The sequence below is a fragment of the Brienomyrus brachyistius genome, unplaced genomic scaffold (genome assembly GCF_023856365.1).
Source record: "Brienomyrus brachyistius isolate T26 unplaced genomic scaffold, BBRACH_0.4 scaffold59, whole genome shotgun sequence".
NCBI classification, from domain to species: domain Eukaryota; kingdom Metazoa; phylum Chordata; class Actinopteri; order Osteoglossiformes; family Mormyridae; genus Brienomyrus; species Brienomyrus brachyistius.
This window is the reverse complement of record NW_026042334.1, coordinates 552,568-569,533: the sequence shown is the minus strand read 5'-3', so window position 1 is coordinate 569,533 and position 16,966 is coordinate 552,568. Positions and strand designations below refer to the sequence as shown.

At 46.3% G+C, this 16,966-nt stretch overlaps 1 protein-coding gene across 17 annotated transcripts in view; it reads right to left on the bottom strand.

Moving 5' to 3' along the window:
* Positions 1 to 16,966, bottom strand: part of LOC125725003 (protein Aster-B-like) — a 100,676-nt gene that overhangs the window by 60,837 nt on the left and 22,873 nt on the right. For 11 of the 17 annotated variants that reach the window (XM_049001515.1, XM_049001518.1, XM_049001519.1 and 8 more), the window contains exons 2-3: positions 7,623 to 8,708; positions 102 to 179 (exon numbers count right to left, since the gene is read on the bottom strand). In XM_049001515.1, coding sequence (XP_048857472.1) covers positions 102 to 179; positions 7,623 to 8,014 — 470 coding nt within the window. In that variant the 5' untranslated portion in view covers positions 8,015 to 8,708. Of the gene's footprint in view, positions 1 to 101; positions 180 to 7,622; positions 8,709 to 13,988; positions 14,444 to 14,704; positions 14,886 to 16,048; positions 16,359 to 16,966 lie in introns of those variants that run through there. The other 6 variants (XM_049001516.1, XM_049001529.1, XM_049001528.1 and 3 more) reach the window with 6 other exon arrangements.

Sequence of the window (16,966 nt, the reverse complement as noted above, 5' to 3'; positions counted from 1 at the left end):
ATGGTTACTGAAACTGACTAAATATGGCACAAGCAGCCCCACCTAGAATATTTTCCACCAGCCGCCACCGCATGCACGGCACGCACACGGGCTGCACTTACCGCTCTTCGCGGATGAATGGAGTCAGGAAGCGCATGGAGTCGTCGTCATGGCTACTCTGCTGGCTGCTCTGCTGGCTGCTGTGGGACAGAGACGAAACACAATGATCAGTCGCTGCCGCAGCCACAGCCCAAAACAAACAAACAAACAAAACAAACAAACAAAACAAACAAACAAAACAAACATTTTCCTGTTGCCTGCATGACCACGAAATCCAATCGGATCAATAAGCTGCAGCGTCAAAGACTGTGCGATTTCTTTTAATCTATCAGATATAATTTACTCCCGCCAAGGCTTTAGGAACCACCTGGTTGACACTGTTACTTTAATTTGAAGTTATAGTGAACTATGTCCTACGAAACCAAAACCTCTCACTACAGGTCATGATCCAGAGCTGAGTAAACATATTAAACGCGTTTCATAGAGGCCCCACAAGGGGGCGCCAGAGACCCCACAAAAGTCACACTTCCAAGCAGTGAAAGAGCCATTCATGGATAATTTCTTTCCCAAATTTACGAAGTCTGCCTAATCCCAGCCACAGGTATTCCCACAGACGCCCACCAAAGTTCTGCTTTGAAGGGCATGTTGCTAATTCCTACAATGATAAACAGTCAGGAGTCTGACTTCAGCTAATCAGTCAATAGGGGTGACACTATTACGTAAAAACTGCAATGTACTTAGGGGTGACTTTAGGTGGTGGTGGGGGGGGGGCAAAAAGAGGCCATAATTCATACAGAGGGAACAACCTTATCATTACGCACTGATATGTTTGAAATTAGTGAGTAAGAGGGTAAGGGGCACTCAGCTGTCAACGGGGGCCACACCCATGATGCACTGGCACCCCCCCCCCCCACCCACGCTCTTACCAATATAATCCAGTGAAAGGTGGATGGTGATATGTTTTAATGATCATCTAGTCAATGTCAGTGTCTGTCATTGGATATTAACAGCAACTGGTGGCTCAATAAACAGCCCCCATCACCTACCACCCATGGTAGGAAACACGGACTCCTCTCTCACATGAAGCTTGGAGTAAAGGCGTCACAGAGATGGTGCATGTAGCTCAGCAATAACCTAAAATGTCGCGTTTGACTGTTCAGAAAAACAAGGAAATGTTCATGCGTACTGCAAAATGCATCGGTCACACCTGCAGGGTTTTCGTAAATCTCCTGGGTAACACAGGACTAAACAGCTCCCAGATTTAGCTTTATTTATTCACATCTGTAATCAAGCACAAATATTAATTTTCCCTCCATTGATTCGTCTTTTGAGGTTATTGTGAAATTATTGAGTTTACAGGAGTTTTTTTTTTTTTTTTAAAACCCTTTCCGAGAAATAATTAACATTTTTGGCTAAATCCTAAAACTTTTACTCTTCTAATTACGGACTTTCAGTTTCAGATTTCGCCAGAAACTAGGGCCAAATCCCAGTTCTGTACAATCCAGTTATATGCAGTCTGTGGTTAACAGATCAATAAACCAATACTTCTTACACTGTCCTTTACCCCAAGCACATTATAAAAACAGTTGCACATGTTGAATTCCGCTCCGCGTGTGAAATAAGTGCATTTTATGCTGTGATTTTTTTTGCATGAACTGCATTGGAGTGATGCCGAAGCTCGTAACTTTATCCCATTTGCATTTTCCCCAAATGCGAGCCTAAAATGCATTTTGTATAACTTATTCAAACTAAAAGCTACTTTCACAATTATTTTTTCGTCACTTTTTAATTATTTTCAATAAATTTGAAGGTAATGAAAGATCCCTACAAAGGGGACTGTTAGGACTGTCTGTATGGGTGTGTGTGTGCGTGTGTGTGTGCGCGTGTGTGTGGGTGTGTGTGTGTGTGCGTGTGCGCCTGAACCACACACTTTTTTGTATGTCGACTGTAGGAGAGACCATCTAGGCACCCAAGTGGGCAATATTTAACTTATTTACCCAGAATGCTACAGGGCACGAAAGCCACACCCGACTTGCAGAAGCTGGGTGTGTGGTCAGGAGGGTGGGGGTGCAGCCTGAAAGTGAAGGATGGCACCGCTGGTGCCAGGAATGGAGGGAAAAGGTCCTTTCGCATCAGACTGACCAATCTGAGCTTCACGGGAGAGAAAGCGTTAGGATGATCTCATTCCCACCCTGACTGTCTTCTTCCCAGAGACCCTTCTTCTGAAATATGGATGAGGCTGGGCCTCCGCAGCGTGCGCACGCCGGAAAACAGTCCACAATTCCCCAGAGCACTGCAGCCTACGTGATGTCTGGATGCTCGAGGAAAACACAAAGTGCAATGCTCGATTTCACGGGAACACGCACCTTCCACAAAAAGCAATTACACGTGTGATTAAATAAATGACGTCAGTTTAACACTGGCGTGTAAAACTCAATGCCGAAATGTGACCATCCTCGAGCACATGTACATCAGCTCTAAGTCCACAGCGGTTAGTACTTTAGCCTCACACTTCCGGGATCAGGGTTCCAGTCTCTGCCATGTGGGTGGAGTTTGCATGTTCTCCCCGTGTCTTCGTGATGTCCAAAAACATACTGAGATTAAATGGAGTTACCAATTTGCCCGTGAGCGTGCCCTGTGACGGTTTGGTGCCCCCTGCTGGCTCCTTTCCTACCTTACACCCTTAACCCCTGCGACCCTGAATAGGATGAGCAGTTACAGAATGTGGTTGGATGGATGAACGAATAGGAAATCATGTTGTTACGTTGTACATTATTGTTTTTTCCCCACCACGAGAACTTTCATCCGATAACCAGTAACCCAGTCGTGGTCATGGCGATCTCAAGATACCCAGGAGAGGACGGCAGCCCCATTTCCGAGACACACGCAGAAGCACACATGCTAGGGTGCATGAATACAGGCATGTGCTAAGGCCAAAGAGTCGACACTCCATGACAGTCACTTTATACTGGGCCGTGGAAAGGAACAAAGAGAACATGAAAGAAACGCAGGCAAACTCAGAGAGCGAATGGGGGGTGAGGGACAGGCCTGCATTCGGACCATGATGCTGCACATATACACACACACTTTAGGTATTTACTGAGAGAAGCTTAAGATAAAATCCTCCAGGAACGTGAATCTGAACTGACACCAACAAGAAACTCCTGCATTTCAAACCCCTTATACAGTCTGTGAGATTCTGTCAGATCTACCTACCTATTTGGCAGGGAAATACAGAAAATCTGACCCAGCTTTAAACATCCATATTGAAAAACAACAGTTATTGTGCTAGTTGAACAATCTGGCATTAATCTAGCAAACACTTTCTTGCAAAGACATACAATTGAGACAGGAAGGTTAGATAATTACTGAAGCAACCAGGCTGAAGGGCTTTGCTCAAGGACCCAAAGGTTACATCACTCTCTTGACCACGGAATTTGAACTGGCGACCTTCCGACTAGAGGAATGGAATCGCAACCCACTGAGGCACACACTGCCCAGATGAGTTAATATCTGGTAACTATAGTGAGGAGGAAAGTCTTCACATCATCAGGTCACCTTATTGGACTCCACCGTTGGCGTCACTAACTTAGCCTATTAATAATGTACCAATAAGACACGCAGCCAGCTTCCGTCTTCTAAATGTTTTTCCATACAGACGCAGCAAAACAGACAATTTGTTTTTTACCAAACAGTATTTCTATATTTCTACCCATTTGATTTATAATTAAAAAAAAAAAGATACAAAATCTCAGGTTGCTAATTATCAAAAGTGGTTTCTTCCTTCCACTGGGTTTACGTAGGACTGATATAACGAGACGTTTCTTCTCTATAAGCACGTCAGACCTACAGACGGGAGATGCCGAGGTGATTGAACAGAACAGGTTAGCTTTAGATTATAGACTAGTCTAGAGACTTTGACTACAGGCTGGCCCTCGTTTTTCTCATAGTCTAACGATCCTGCCAAGAGGTGAAGAATCAATATAAATCATGCCTGAAGATTAAATCAACCACACTGACCCTCCAGCAGCGTCAATTTCAAAACTCTGCAGCGATATCGCCGATGTAGGCACGGCGCGCTCACGGAAAAGCGGCCGCTCTCCCGAGAGCATTGCGAGGTACTCACATCATCGCGGAGCTCTCTCTCTTCCTGAAAGCATTCGCTGCTCAGATACCAATCGAAAGTTAGGGCCTCGTGGAAGTTTAATTATTAATCCTGCGTTCCGTTTACTTGTTAACTCGCAAACTTTGACTTGGTTTGTACTATGGTTTCATAAACTTCTCAGAGAAGATCTCTGGGGGGGGGGGGGGGGGGCTTGATATAGTAAAGTCACCTTTCTGGGCCCTCTTCCTAAGAGACATCTGGGTATCTCACAAGGTCAGCTGGCTGCCAACCGACCGAAAACGCCTAATAAAAGGAGCATCACTTGAGATGATGTCAGGCGTCCAGCAGAGGATGGGACACACAACTCAACAAAGCCTTCGATGAAGTTTCATCTCATTCCAAAACTGTATGAAAACATCAGCTTGCAAATCTTAACCTAACCACAGATTACACCACTACTGCACAGAAGTACCATTTATGAGGCTGAATATGTACTACATAACATACCAAGCTAGACGAACGAGATTAAAGTTCAGCAACAATGCATGACGACAATTCTCAGTCTGATGGGGTTTCCATACGGGGGGGGAAGTTATTTGAGTTTCTAAAGTGACTAAAAGTGAAAAAACGAAGCACAAAGACCAATTTAATCTCAGAGTTGGATCAAGAACACTGGACTACTAATCGAATCCCAGTTTAGATCATTGTATTTAGCAGTGGAGCTTACTAGCACTAAACAGGATAAACATCCTACAGTTATCCAGGATAACACTAGATAAAATGTAGCTAGCAGAGTTAACGTTCAGTCAAATTTGCTGTGTGTGGCTTGTACAAGGTAGCTAGTGTTCCTATGGTGTTAGCAGTGCTCCCTTCATGACAGGAGGCACACTTCCACCTTCGAGGCCATGGCCTTCGCCCTGGATAAGTGTCGGCGTAGAGGAATGAGCCTGACGTGAAGGTAAACAGAGACATCGGCTGCAGGGCAACTGTTACAGTACAGATAAGGACAAAACGCTGCATGCCATCAGGGTCGTCACTGATGCTGACGATTTTCGGCAGCAAACCACCAGAACTGAAAAGACACTGGTACACCGGTAAACAGGATGTCAACTTCATGGCTTGGTAACGAGAGCGTCGGGGGTAAGCGTGCAGAGACGTGCCTGTGATGAGATGAAGACTCACACCCCTGACCCGTCACACAGGGATAGTATCTTCCGGCCCCATTTTCATTAACAGATGCTGCAGTGCCTCCATAATAAACACTGCAATTATGATTACCAGAAAGTGATCAACTTAAAGGAATGTCTCTCTGGTAGGCTACGTGCAACCACACTCTTTTACACACACACACACACACACACACACACACACACACACACACAAGATGGTGTAGTCTCACCAGTCAAGGAAGCACTGGGGCTCTTCAAGACACCCAAAACATTTTAAAGAACCAATGGGGAACCACTTCAACTAACATCGTGTAGCCCCCACTCGGATGATGCGACGGCAGCAATTCCGCACCAGTACGCTTAACACACCGGAGCAAAGGTGGTGAAGTGGGCAGGAGAGGATTCACCAATCAGAAACAGGGAACGATTAGGAGGACAGACACGAAAGGGCCACAGTCGGCAGTTTTCAGCCAGGACAACCCTACTCTTTCAGAAGATGCTCAGGGATTCGTTATGACCGCATAGTGTCAGGACCTCGGACGGCACCACTTCTACAGCAGCGCCCCCTTCACTGGGATCCACACAAAGCACATGATGGGATAACACCACACCTCTTCCAGTAGCAACCTAGCTTTCCTAGCTGGTCTCCCCTCCAAGCATTCGGCCAGGCCCAAACCTGCTTAGCTTCAGGGGGTTTACCTAGTCTAAACTGCAGGTGGTACGGCACCCACTCTGCAATATACCTCATAACCTTCAAGTCAATTCCTCTGGAAACACCTCCATTCACCTCACCCTACCACGAACCCACCCTGACTCTCCGTCTACACTAATATAGTTTCCCTTAACACTACTGGGGCCTGTACTACAAAGCGAGGTTACTGGCTTGTCGGGGTAACTTGTCGGATTTAAGGTAGTCTGGGCAAAATGTAAGTGTACAAATATGAAGTCCATTTAAACTGTGGTACCTTAAATCCGACAGGTTACCCTGAAAAGCCCGTAACCCGGCTTCGTAGTACAGGCCATGGATTTCGCTTTGTATTCTGCATTTACTTCCCGTTAGACTCTCTCTGTCTTATTTCAGTACTTTTTTCTGATGCCAGTGTTTTTATAGCTGTTTGTCCCATAACCGTTTCACACAAGCTTCTGGTCATTCACTGGAAGCCAGCAGCCCTTGTACTTACACTGGCTCCTTGACAGGCTATTTGCTGGTGATGCATTATCTGCCTCATTCGTACGTCGCTTTGTACAAAAGTGTCTGCCAAACAAATAAAGTTAAATATATACGTTTCAAAAGTTTCTCCTAACAAAGGTCCTAGATAACCCTGTTATTTAACTCAACTACAGGATGCAGTCATCTGTTATTCCGCAGAATAATTATGGCCGAGTTACAAATTCCGGCTCTGTGCCCGTAGTCCCGGATATATCAGGACAGGCTGTGTTCCAGCTTCCGTTCCAAAACGAGGCAAAAAAAGGCAGAAAGTGGACGACGGCTGTGACAAACGACGTCTGATGGGGAATGGGATTTGTTCCCCCTCCCCCAATGAAAATGTTTCACACTTTAAAACCCAATAATATTGTGTCTTTCAGTAAGTCGGTAAGCGGGTTACTCAGTTAAGCTCCAGAGGCACATTTTTTAACTCCGATTACAGAGGAGCTCACGCCGTCGGTCCCAAGAGGGAACAGCGACCCCTCCGATCATTAACATTGACAGAACATGTGAGGGGGACAGCTTCATTGGTCCAACATGCCCCCCTCCCTCCAACCCGCAGAACCAAGGCTGCCGCTATCTAAATAAAACTATTATCGAAGGAACCAAAATCGTAAAGACATCCGAAGTATTTATTAAGTCATCACAGATGCCGGTGTTCAGAAGGTGTCAGCCATACCATGGATATGTTAATAACATGTACCTCGATTACCATCTTTAAACACAAAAATCTTTACTTGCCGGTTAAAAGTCAGGCCTAAGTGCTGATGTAAGTTTGTCACATGGATGCGGACATCCATAGGTCAGCTGACCCAGGGCACAAAGACAGAAACCCAAACAGAATAGCCGCAACCTATCCTGACTCGTTTTGTGTTCCAAGTCCCGCCTTTGCAAGGTCCTCACCAATGGGAGAGGGGAACTAAGCCTGAGCATCACAGTCTATATTAAGGTCATGAATATTAAACCTATTTCCTTAAACCTGACGTCATTTGGGGAGCTCAGCGACTTCTGCGTGTTCCTGGTGCTCTAACACCACTGGAGAGCAGGGATCCCTCTATGGCGCAGCCTAGGGGCCCAGGCCAGTGCAGGACGCCATACCGACCTGCTCTCACTGCCGTGCTCCTTCCTCTCGCGAACCCTCAGCCACTTCTTCAGCAGGAAGCGCTTGCGGCGGGGCGAGGCACTGGGTGTGGAGCAATTGGACCAGGGAACGTCTTCGTCACTGGATGGCGTGATCTCGATGGAGGGCAGCTGCAGGTACTCCTTAGAGCCAGAGCGGACCCTCCGCATGGACCCCACTTCGGGGACCTCGCCGTCTGCCTGCACGTTCTTGGTGCGCCGCATCTTGAAGCGACGCCGGCGCAGTGTGGGCGTCGATGAGCAGGACCAGGCCAGTGGCCCGCCCTCCAGGCCTCCCCCGGGCCCCACCCCTCCTCCACTGCAGTCCCCTGGGACCTGAACTTGGAGCGACGGCAATCGGAGCATCTCAGTCATTGCGCTCACGGCCTCCCGGCTCCCCCTCCGAGACCAGCCTCGTGGGGCGGGCTATAGATCCTTCCGGAGAGTCTCCTTCTGTACGAGCTTCAGTCTGCTGAGGTTTCAACTGCTTCTTGGACCTTGGGGCCGGGTGCGGCCTCACCTAGTCCGCCACCTGCGGTTGTGTATCCTTGAGTTCTTTATCGCCGCTGCGCTCACATGGCGAACTCTGCTCCGGCCGGGCAAGCACCGGGTTTCTCCGGATTGGGATGGACGGACAGCTAGGAAGGTGTCACTGGGGCAAACTGCCGAACTGCGCGACAGACGTAAGTCCCAGGGAATGTGGTTATATTAGATAACAAAGAAGTCTTCTGTTCTCAGAGCAACAGATGAAACATGCATAAGCGCTGGTGTGTAACAGGACGCCCAGCTCCCGGGGGATGGAGGCAGAATTACACACGCACGCATGCACACACACAGACACACACACACACAGACTCACTCACTCTACTCATTCACTCACTCACACTCACACACAGAGATCCCAGGACAGTGCAGCACAAGCATGGAGCTTCCTAGGAGCCCCTCTCCTCCCACACACACACACGCTCCCCCAGAGCCTGTCTGGTCTTCCTTTGAGCACGTCTCCTCCTGCTGGTTAATGGGGGTGCTGTCCTCCACGTGGTCCTCCTGCTCTGGCCCCGGTCGTGGCCTACAGGTCAGAGGGAGGTTGACAGAGTGCGTAGGGAGTGGGAACACAGACACCCACACGCACATCCACTCACAGGACTCGCTGACACACAGATGATCAGCTCAGCAGAGCACACGCACACAGGCACACGCACACAGGTACACAGATACAGGTACAGACACATGGGCACACGCACACAGGTACACAGATACAGGTACAGACACATGGGCACACGCACACAGGTACACAGATACAGGTACAGACACATGGGTAAACAGATACAGGTACAGACACATGGGCACACGCACACAGGTACACAGATACAGGTACACAGATGCAGGTACAGACACATGGGCACACGCAAACAGGTACACAGATACAGGTACACGCACACAGGTACACGCACACAGGTACACAGATACAGGTACACATATATAGGTACAGACACATGGGCACACGCACACAGGTACACAGATGCAGGTACAGACACATGGGCACAGGCACACAGGTACACAGATACAGGTACACGCACACAGGTACACGCACACAGGTACACAGATACAGGTACAGACACATGGGCACACGCACACAGGTACACAGATACAGGTACACAGATACAGGTACAGACACATTGGCACACGCACACAGGTACACAGATGCAGGTACAGACACATGGGCACATGCAAACAGGCATAGAGATACAGGTACACGCGTAAGGACATGCACAGTCAGGGACAAGGACACACGCAGGGGCACACGCAAACTGGCACTTGCTCCCCCAAGCTGTCCTGACTCTGTACGCAAACCTAGATCGGCAAGGGTGGGGGATCTACACAAGCGAACCGTAAATTTATACTCCGAGCAGCCAGGTACATCAGTGGGATGCTCACTGAGGGACCCACATATTCAGTCCGTGCCCTGGACCGTCAGAGTACACAAGCTGCAAAACATACCGTCAAAAAACGGCACCTTAACCGACCTCATGAAACCTGACGTGGTCAAACTGCAGTGGAGTTCCAAAGGGAAATAATCAGGCCGAACTACTTTCTCTGACATTTGGGAAAAACTGAGAAACGTCTACGAGTATTAATGAAATTAGCTTCTAATGGCTCCACTATAGATCAAAGTAAGTCACAGTCTATAATCTATGAATATTTCTACAACTTCAGAAGTGTAAGCGAACCTTAACACCCCGGGGGAAAGCAGAACTTGGGCTAACCTTTGACCCCTGTAAGGCAATAAGGAAGTGCGCCAACATAATTGACGTACTATCCCCTGCACCTAAGACCCACAACAGACCCTTCATTCAAGACCTGTGATTGAGGGCAGAAATCTCTGTCGTGTCCAGCAGGTGTTCAGGACACCAACAAGTCCAGAAAATCCAGAGTTGCCACATGTACTCTGGTACACTTTTATCTGAGACGTTTGTCCGTTAAAGGATTCTGAGCATGTATGGCATATGACCCACAGTAATTCCATCAGAAAGAACATCATCTTAGACGACACTGTCCCCAGCCTGTTTGACCTTTAAAGTTATCACCTTATCACCAAACTCCTACAAACAGCCTTTCGCCAGCGAGCACGGGGTGTACTCTCTAGAGGATAGTTTTCTTTTCCCTTTAAATGCCTGCCTTTTTAATGTCAAGGGTTATGTTTTTGTCGAGTGACCTTTGCTGAGTACAAATGGACACTGAAACACTCAAAATAAGCAAAGAATTTCTTCGGTGATTTAACAAGGGAAACTGAGCAGAGTAAATTACCCTATCAGCAAGAGGGGGCAATACACAGATTGAACACGGTGACTTCTGCCCTTTGCCGTGATAAAAGTCTGCCCCTGGAGGCCGCGATTAAATATTTGACTTGGAGCAGCAAAGGATCAGGATGCCGGCTGCAAGCAGTCACGGGTTACAGGAAGAAGCAGCCCCTGCACTGCATGACATCGCGCCGACAATCGCCGACAGCGGAACGAGAGTTTGCGGATTCCCACGCCCGTGCCATCTGAAGTGGTTTCGGATTCCTGTGCAGGCAGGAAGTAACACTACACTTGCCATCAGCACTTCCTGGTTTGCTGGCTGCCATACGGATCTATTTGCATCGTGCCGTTTCAATGTTGCTATCACTGACTCCTGGAGTTCGTTATGCCATGACATGTACGTACATCTCCGGAGCATGTTAGCATAAACTTCTATAGATAGCTGTTGTTACACATAACTCTAAGTAAAAACTGAAGCAAGAGATATAAAACCTGATCTATTAAAAAACAAAAGAGAAACAAACTTTGTTATATGAAGCTGATGTTGGATGTCACCTGGCATTTCCAAAAATGCTGCGTCTTTGCATGCTTGGCTCTCCTTGGTGGCAAATCTGGGAGTGCGTTGATGCTTACGGCATCAATCGCGTGTGTCCGGGTGTAGTTGTCGGTGCGGTCTCCATGGCGACTGTGAGTTAAGTAACGTCCATTCCCCCCCCTTCCACTCAGGAGAATCCAGGAGGTGGGCTTGTCCCGTTCCGGGCCTTCACTTCCTGTTCCCATTGACCCATATGAGCCAACCATCAAGAGTTGAAGTTGCCCATGGAGGCACTGAAGTAAACCTTTCTATCGTCACTTGGGATCATCTAACCTTCACTAGAAGAGAGGGGTGTAACTAATATAAATATAATTATAAATATAAATATAAACACAAATATAAACCAGAGTCCGAACACCCAGGAAATATGTCAAAATTAGCGCGACATCTGCTCCTGCCTCTTGCAGGGTTTTACCACATTAATTCCACTGAGGTTTTAAGCGATTTTCACAAGACGGAGATTAAAATGGATCAATGTGCTTCTGCATTTTCCTGCCTCACCATTAATGACACCATGATAAATACTGACACTCCCTCACCATTTATTTATAAAATGGTGCCTAAAAACCCCACCGTTTTCTGCTTTTATTGCAATTTGCGGCAGCGTCAGGGTCGTCCCGCGGCAAAATTCTTCAGTTACTCCAGTCAGTCTTCTGGGGTATTTTCATACAGTCTTTATGGAAGGCATAATTTACTCCAGACAGTCAATTCGTTCTTACTGAGGGAAAATCATGCCTTCATATCCTCCCAAGAAGTCCAGAGCACACCGATCAATAATCTCATACTATCATAGACGACTGCCGTAAATTGCTCCATAATCGGATATGCCCTCTGCCAGAACAATCTAGATAACTATCACTTTTTTTCTGGGGCCAATCAGAGTGCACGGAGAGTCAGCCGTGCCATTTTCGTTCAAAGCCATCAGACGGAACCTCTACAGGCAGCAATGAGAGCAAGAAGAAATTGAATTAGAGGCCATTCTGAGAGCAGCCCGATGGAAACTGGTCCACTTTAAGGCAGCACATTAAACAGGAGTAATTTGACTACCAGGAATCGCCATCTTTATCATACTGTATATGTGACAAGAATGGCAATGGAATATCACCGTATAGAGACTATATGACGTTATGCAGGCTGCCACTGGTCTTCAGGCAGTCGGGAGACGTCGATGCGATTTGTGTGCATCTCACACTGAACTTTTTTGTCCGTGAATGTTAAAAAAGGGACTTGTAAACAGGAGCTAGTATTACATTTCAGTGAAAAGTTAGTAACGAATGGTGAACTGTAACGTATCTTGTTGAGCGCTGTAGGGTTTAAATGAATCTAGGTCTAGTATTAAAATAAACAGCCAGGTTGCTACAGCAACACAATTTTGAAAGACTGCTCTATATTAAACTGATGTTACTTTTTATTGCACTACACGTTGTTAATGTGTCATGACTTAAAAGAATAAAAATCATTTAAAAATACTAATTAAAACAGCAAAAAAACAGAAATGAAAAATGTGGGAGATAGAATTGTGGTTCTTCATGGGTGTGTCATGATATAGGAAACCCCTGAAGCTAACATTAATTAGAGATATATACTTGAATCTGCAGTTTCCAGTTTGACGTTGTGAGTTCGTGCTGCATTTGAAGGAAACCGCCGTCGTTCATTAAGCCAGTCCAGGTCAAACAGTAATATCACGCAAGATGTTGATTCCAGGGATCACAATACAGATAAAATCAGTTCAGACCCAAGCCGAGTGCAGTGGTGTGTACATGCACGAAAGGTAAATCTTCATAGACGCAAATCATCCTGCGCGATGGGGAACATTCACACCAAGAGTGCGACGTTGTGATTTCAGGAAATGCTGATGTGCACATCAGTGCTAAATCGCGGCTCTTCAAAACCAATTCAGTTTCGTAAAAAGACACATTCAGGAAACAAAGATACATGCAAGCTTGTGCATTACTAAGTAAAAGCTGCACGTGGGATACGAGCGGAAAAGTCCAACGTTTCTGTCCAACAAAAGACCAGGCTGCCCTTTGACCCCCTGTTCATGAACATTGTTTCTGCGTTTATTTTTTTAGTAGATGATTTCATCAGAAGTGACGCACAATTGAACGCAGGATCGGACCCTGGGGTGACTGGTGTTAGAGCCTTGGTCAAGAGCCCAACAGTGACATCACTCTACAGACCATGGGCTTCGAACCGGTGACCATCTGATCATGGGCCTGAGTCCTAACCCAACTGAGATGACATAATGACATGGAGGACTTACGAACAGACAATATCAACTGGTTCACTGGAAAGGACGCACCATTTGCCAAAAGCCATCATGCAGTGTTTGGGTCACCATAGAAACCCCTTTTGTCACAAACAAAAAGTCCCATCGCATATTCATTCCGTGTTTTGATTTTTGAATTCTTGGTTTTTGTGCGGAAATCTGACGGATGGGTTTCGAAACTTCCAGAATTCCGTGAATTAAACGAAGGACACAAAAGGGAAAGACAGTACATGAATTCCACTCCATGGTTTAGTCTGCAGGCAGATGGGATGAGTTTGGTTCCTGGTTCCTGTGTATCCAGAGGTGACCTCCAGTCTGTCAGAAATACCCATTACAGTTCCAATCTGCACCTACTCCTAGACTATGAAATAACTGATTTGCCTTGAAAATTAGTCATTACATTGTCTAACCCACACAACAGGGCTGCACAATATCACATCGCAATTATACGGCACATGCGCAATAATGGCCAGGGTTTCAAGTGAGGGGTGTAAACATTTGTCTAGACACAGGCTTTTTGGTACGGACGATTATATATGCCCACAATTTGGTACACAGATTAGCAATATGCCTACAAAATTAATGAGAGGCGCACTGTGATGCCTGTATAAATTCAGCACATCCTTGTGTTTAATAAACATGTCGAACTTTAAACTGCAAGAAGTACCGCCAGACATATTTTACCTTGTTTATCCAAAGTATCTTCTCTTTCAGAAGATGTTGTGGCTGCTGACCTGTCCCTTTCTTCACCGCCACTTCAGTGCTTATTGCTTGCATGGCATACCCGACCAGTTGCATGTGGCATGCTCCACAAACAGAATTTAATATACATAAAGATATGCCAAATTTATACAGATTACTAACTTTTGGGTGCCACAAAACGCCCAGTATTACATACGCACCAGTTAGAGTGACATCATTCTACTGATCGCAGGATTTGAACCGGTAACTTTCCGGTCCTAAAGCACTCCGTGAGACACCACAAATTCCATGAGCATGCACACAAGTCCTGTATTCTGGTAATTAATTAGTCTCACTGGAGGCAGACGCCATCTAGACATGCTAGATCTCAGCCACCAGAGTTTATTTCAGTCATCTAACATGATGACGTGTCACAAGGAACGATCTTGGAGCCTAAAGTTTCTTGTTATAAACTTCTTATAAAAGTAAGTCTGGTGTCAGTGACCATTCGTGGCACTCTCTTCTCTATTTACAGACACATAATTTATTGTCTGACCTTTCTCTAATTCACAGTAAAATCTCTCCCAAAGCAACTCCAGCCTCATTCCACTGATTTTAAGACTGCACCCTCCATGCACTCAGACACTTACACCCTTCACTTTGACCCCCCAAGAAAGACACCATTTTAAGCCAATCCTATCTTGACCACAGCGCCTTACCAGCAGATCGGCACCATTGCAGCTTCGAAGCGTCACACCTCCATCAGAGACAATGCTAACACAACAGCAATCACATGTGCATTTGCCCTCTGAGGAGACGAGACCCAGATCGGCAGACGAGACCCAACACCTGCTGAGCTTCATCAAAGGAAGGAGATCACATCCCCGAGGGGTAGTTTAGCTCTTTGGAGACAGTGGGGCTGTGTGATGCAAGCCCCTGAAGGAGGGGGGCGGGTTACTCCTGTTTGAGCAAACCACCTGTTGTTCTTCACGGACCGCGAGGGCGCTCGACTGACCAAGCATCACGTGACAGCCGTGCCTCACCAGCAGCTGGGAGAGCATTGGCTAACACACACAACAATGGTAAATTTACAGGCCCACCCCCCTAAATTCCTTTGCTCAGGCACCCTGCAAGAAGAGGTCCACAGCCATATACTTACGCTAAATAATAGTTTAGAAACAAAGAAAGAAAGAAACTTTGCTGGACATTTAATGCAAAGCCATTCTTCCAGACCTGAGCATTATTTTCCCTTCTATTTCACACATCTACAAAACAGGGGTCTGATGGGGGGGGGGGGGGGGGGGGGGGGGGGCACCTTTAACGTAATCAATTCGGATTAACCTTGCAAGTATCATGATCGAAAGATCAGTGCATTACCTTTTGTTTCCTAGTCATTTAACCCAGAGGACCCAAGATAAGTCAATCAAACAAAATCAGACAAGTACATTGAAAAAACCCAATTAGTAATAAACATATAATAGTACTTTTTAAGGGCGGTCTGAAAGTGCTTTAGCATTCAGGGACTATTGCCAAAGAGAAATCAGCCTGACGAACAATCTTGGTCACCGTTTGTTAATGAATAAAACCTTTAATCATCATCATCATCATCATCATCAACAACAACAACCTGACCTGCAGCGTAGTGATAAATAACGACGGAGACGCAGGCAACGGGCTTGCCCTATCATCCTTTGGCTAAAATGCAACACGGAGTGAAGTTTTTAAGTCTGAAAAGGCCATGGGAGCCGGGCAGCATGATCAAGGTACTGCAGCAATTTAAGTCACCAAATAAACACTGACACGTGGTACAGAAAGTCGCATAATCAAGTCAAATTCAGTACAAACTATTTAAATAACGGTTATGCTCCTCTGTAGCATCGAAAAGTGCGAAAAGCCGTATAAACCAGCTGACAGCTGCAGGGTACAGAGACAGATTAGGACCTATAAGTGTTCTGGTTGTTTTGGTCCGCAACCCATCAAAAGTATAAGCTGTCAGTCTGATCACACCCCATTAAAGCCATCCAGCGGAAGAAAAACAACAAAACAACAGATCGATTTCCTACCTTTGCAGGTGTCCTGCGCGGACGACAGCCCGTGTTTAGCGTAAGATCAATTTTCAAGTTCTCAGTTATATCAGTTCAGTTGACTAATTTTCTCTGCTTTCGGAAGAATTATCCCCAAGCCGGCTTAGTGAGTTTTTAGGAGTGATTTTAAAATGGCAATCAAGCCACCTGACTTTGGTGTAAAACTAAAGAGGATTTATTACTGACTGCTCGGGGGCTATTGGAAATAACTTCCTTCTGCATCAAGCATTAAGTTTTTTGATTTTCTCAAGTTTAGGACATCGCAAATTCCTGCAGATTCAGTGTGATTAATTATTCATGATACGATAGATTGACGCAACGGAATGCCAATCGGAGACGTGTTCCGGATTACTGAGGAGGCGAGGCTTGCATAGCCTGGCCAATGGCGGCATCGCGTAGGCGGGCCGACGGAGTGCCGTTATATAGCGTCCATGCAATCACTGCTTCGGCTCGTCAGTGGAAGCGAGCAGACCACTGCGCGGCGACCTATCAATGGAGAGCGGATGCGCAGAAAGGAGCAGCCCAGCTCTTAACCGTTTATTTACTGTCTGTTTTCTAAGAAGCCCTGCAAAGGCGACGGTGTATTGCGACTAAATTGAGGCTTTGGACCACACAGAAATGAACATTTCCCGTCATTTGTTCATATGAGCGTCAATAATCACCGAATTCCGCAATGTTGGAGCGTTGTTGTTAATAAAATTAATTGCCAACAATCATAACCTGTCACATTTGTATGTCTAACCTGTGAAACTAAGCAGGTCCTCAATAAATACATACGTCCACGTTATCTATGCTGGTATACTAGTACGCATTACACGCAATATTTCCGGAGGAAAAAACCGCGATTTGCTTTCCCCATGCTATGACATAATTCATCCGCACTTTTGTTTTATCACA